This window comes from Olea europaea, unplaced genomic scaffold, assembly GCF_002742605.1.
Source record: "Olea europaea var. sylvestris unplaced genomic scaffold, O_europaea_v1 scaffold3524, whole genome shotgun sequence".
NCBI lineage: Eukaryota > Viridiplantae > Streptophyta > Magnoliopsida > Lamiales > Oleaceae > Olea > Olea europaea.
Genome location: NW_019254380.1, coordinates 100971 through 105114, shown reverse-complemented (window position 1 = coordinate 105114; position 4144 = coordinate 100971). Strand labels below are relative to the sequence as shown.

At 47.2% G+C, this 4144-nt stretch overlaps 1 protein-coding gene across 1 annotated transcript; it reads left to right on the top strand.

The window, feature by feature from the left end:
* Positions 1-3176: 3176 nt before the first annotated feature.
* Positions 3177-3749, top strand: LOC111386359 (uncharacterized protein Mb2253c-like). Its single transcript, XM_023010814.1, has one exon. The coding sequence runs from the start codon at positions 3177-3179 to the stop codon at positions 3747-3749; it is 573 nt and encodes a 190-aa protein (XP_022866582.1).
* The last annotated feature ends 395 nt before the right edge of the window (positions 3750-4144 follow it).

Below are 4144 nucleotides of genomic sequence, written 5' to 3'. Positions count from 1 at the left end.
CTGCTTTGAAGTGCAGAGCCTTCCACTTAACCCTGGGCGGAGCTGCTGAAGTATGGTACAGTAGACTTCCTCCCACGAGCATTAAGAGTTGGTCGGGTTAAAATAAGACATTCTTGAACTAGTACCTCTCAAGCAGAGAAGGAGAGGCCCCAGTGCAACGCCTACAAGATATGAGGCATGTCCCTGGGTAGACTCTGAAAAGCTATCTCGCCAAGTTTACAGACGAAATCACGTACTGCGAGCAGGTCACTGACAGAGAAGCCCTTTCAACCTTGAAAGGCGGCCTCAATATGAACACTTTGTTCTGGAGGGATATGCGTAGCAAAAATACCTCCACTTATGACGAGCTGGTAGAAATGATGAGAGTTGAGATCGTCAGTGAAGAGATGATTGATCACCGAAATCCTGCCATGCAGGGACTCCCTCCGCCTCAAAGGCAGGTAGGTCGAGGACCCCCAGCGCACCTTGTCACTCAGTAATGGACTCAAGCAGGTCATACAATAGCTCCTACCTCCGGACAGGCACTGGCTTCTGCCACGCTAAATGCAGTGCCAGTGTTGGCATAAGAGAATTTTCCTGGCGAAGCAGGGCCATCTGGAGGAACTGATAGTAATAAAAAAAAGGTCAAACAGGCCCTTGGAAGAGGCAAGGTTTTGCACTTTCCACCAACTCTATAGGCATGACACCAGCGAGTGCAGAGACGCTCCTCGACGCCCAAATCGGAGCGACCCACATCCCTCCATGAGGAACAAATATCCTCGCAGATCCGCCTTCCTGAACAGGGAAAAGAGGAGGCATAGAGAGCAGTCACCCCGAAGAAGAGAATCAAGGGACCGAGGAGAGTCCAGACAGAGGGATCCGACCCCATTTTCTAGAGGCCAAATCATCAAGGAGATCGACACAATCATTGGGGGACCTCACATCAGTAGCAACACTAGGAACACCCAAAGGAATTACACAAGGGAAGCAACGGACTCACCAATGCTCACTTAGATTGTCAACGAGTCCCAAGAGGCCAATAGGATGTCCCCAATCACCTTCTCCCAAGAAGATGCACAAGGAGTTCACCACCCCCATTGTGACACATTGGTTGTGAAAGCCGTAGTGGTAAGAAACTGGCTCAAATGCATGCTCGTTGACAATGACAGTTCGGTGAATATAGTCGGCTCCACCTTCGACAAGATGCAAATTGGACATGGGTTGATCCCCATGACTGATCCACTATTCGGATTTATTGGAGACAGCATCGTCCCACGAGGGCGGATTACTCTGTCTGTCGAGATGTGTTCAGCTCCACTAGTGGTTCAACACTTCATGGAATTCTTGGTGGTAGACCATGGATCAGCCTACCATTGAGTATTGGGCAGACCCGCCTTGAAAGATCTTTGGGCTGTCACCTCCATCCACTACTTGTGTATGAAATTCCCAACTTAACATGGGATTGCTACGCTACGAGGCGACCAAATGGGCTCTAGGACATGTTACTTAAACTCTTTGCGAAAGTCAGAGCCCAGAACTGTTAACGTGATCATAACTGAAGTTGCCAGTGAACCCAATTTGGACGTGAAAATGCTCGACGCCCCTGAACAACGGTATACATCCGAACAGGAGGAAGACGTCGACATGGAAGATGCCCCTGAAGAAGGGCACCCTCTTAATGAATTAGATCCCCAGATAATTGACTCCGAGGTAAATGTAACCCCAATGGAAGAACTTGAAACTTTCTTCGCCAACCCAGAAGACACCAGCCAGGTCTTGCGAATAGGAAAGACACTATCCTCCGAAGCAAAAGAAGAAATAGTGAGCTTCCTGAAAATGAACTTGGATATCTTCGCTTGGAAGCATGAAGACATGGTGGGAATAGATCCAAGAATCAGTTGCCATTATCTTAACATCAACTCCTCTTGTGCCCCAAATAGGCAGAAAATATGTACCCTCAACTCGGAATGGTATGAGGCGTTGAAAGACGAAGTACATAAACTTAACCGCAGCGGCCTCATCAGAGAAGCTATCTATCCAAAATGGATATCCAACCCGATCCTGGTGAAGAAGCTCAGCGGAAAGTGGAGGGTGTGCGTGGACTTTACAAACTTAAATAAGGTATGCCCTAAAGATAGCTTCCCACTTCCAAGGATAGACCAACTTGTGGATTCCATCGCCGGACATGTACTCTTGAGCTTCATGGATGCATACTCAGGGTATAACCAGATACCCATGTTCCAACCTGATGAGGAGGCTACATCATTCATCACAAACAGAGGACTGTACTGCTACAAAGTCATACCCTTCGGATTGAAAAATGCTGGAGCTACATAATAGAGGCTGGTCAACATGATGTTTGTCGAACTCATTGGCAAAACCATGGAGGTCTACGTGGACGACATGCTAGTCAAAAGCCTCCAAGCCAACGAACATGTAAGTCACATCGACCAAACTTTTCAGATACTTAGAAAATATAAAATGAAGTTGAATCCCCTCAAGTGCACCTTTGGAGTGGCTTCGGGTCAATTTTTGGGATATATTGTAAACCAAAAAGGAATCGAAGCGAACCAGCGAAGATAATGACCTTCCTTGAAATGAGGTCACCTCAAAAACCAAAGGAGGTCCAAAGCCTCAATGGTCGGATAGCTGCACTCAGTCGCTTCATCTCCAGAGCTACAGATAGGAGCTTACCCTTCTTCAATATGCTGAAGTAAGGAAAGAAGTTTCAATAGACTTCTGAGAGCGAAGAAGCCTTCCAAGCGCTAAACAAGCACTTAGGAGAGGCACTCCTGTTGTCAAAACCTCAACCAAAAAAGTCACTACTACTGTACTTGGCGGTTTCGGACGAGGCGATCAGCGCTGTCCTAGTCTGAGAAGAAAATGAGCACCAATTACCGATATAATATGTCAGCAAAGCACTTCTCCCTGTTAAAACATGCTACCCAGACATGGAGAAATTGACACTCGCTCTAATCATACCCTCAAGGAAACTGAGGTCATACTTCCAGACCTACTCAATTGAAGTTCTCACAAACTTCCCATTGAAGCAAGTGCTGCAGAGAACAGACGCATCAGGACGCCTGCTAAAATGGGCGATCGAACTTAGTGAGTTTGACATACCATTCCGACCTCGACATGCCATCAAGGGCAAGACCCTTGCAAATTTTGTGGTTGAGTTTGCCAAAACCCCATAAATGGAGGTGACAATAGAACCAGCTGAGCCCCCAACATGGAAATTGTTCGTAGATGGATTCTCAGGAGAGGCTGGCTCCGGGGCAAGGATTGTCTTGAAAAGCCCCGAAGGCCACAAGCTAAATTGCGCAGTAAGGTTCAGCTTCAAAGTCTCGAACAACGCTGCTGAATATGAGGCCCTTCTAGTAGGCCTTAGACTGGTGAAGGAAATGCAGGTCAGAAGGCTCCTAGCAAGTAGCGATTCTCAACTTGTAGTGAGTCAGGTCAATGGAAACTTCACGACCAAAGACAGTAGCATGGTTGCATACTTGAAATTGGTTCTGGACGTAGTCCCTCATTTTGAAAGGTTTGAGCTGATTCAATTCCCATGCCTAGAGAACACTCATGCAGATGCCCTGTCAAAACTGGCCAGCAGCAAGGATTCAGAGCTACTAAAGGTTGTCCCCATTGAACACTTGTCGAAGCCCTCCATATCCGGAGGTGACGAGGTGCTATGGATAGAAGGCACCCCATTATGGATGCAAACCATCATCGCCTATCTAAAGGATCATTCACTACCAACTTCTAGAAGCTAAGCAAGGAAGTTAAGAAGAAGGGCTGCACACTTCGTCCTACAAGAAGATGTCCTCTACAAAAGAGGTTTCGCCTCGCCACTACTCCGATGTGTAGTTGGCAAAGAGGCCATATATATACTCAGGGAAATCCATGAGGAAATCTGCGGGAATCACTCCGGAGGAACGGCTCTGGCATACAAAGTAATCCGACAAGGCTACTTCTAGCCGACCCTGAAAAGGGATGCTTGCCAGTTTGTGCATAAATGTGACAAGTGCCAGTACTTCTCAAATATTCAAAGGCAACCTTCTCAGAGCCTCTCCGTAGTAACCATCCCTTGGCCGTTCGCTAAATGGGGCATCAATTTCATTGGTCCACTCCCAAAAGGAAGAGGAAGCGTGACTTTTGCCATTGTCGC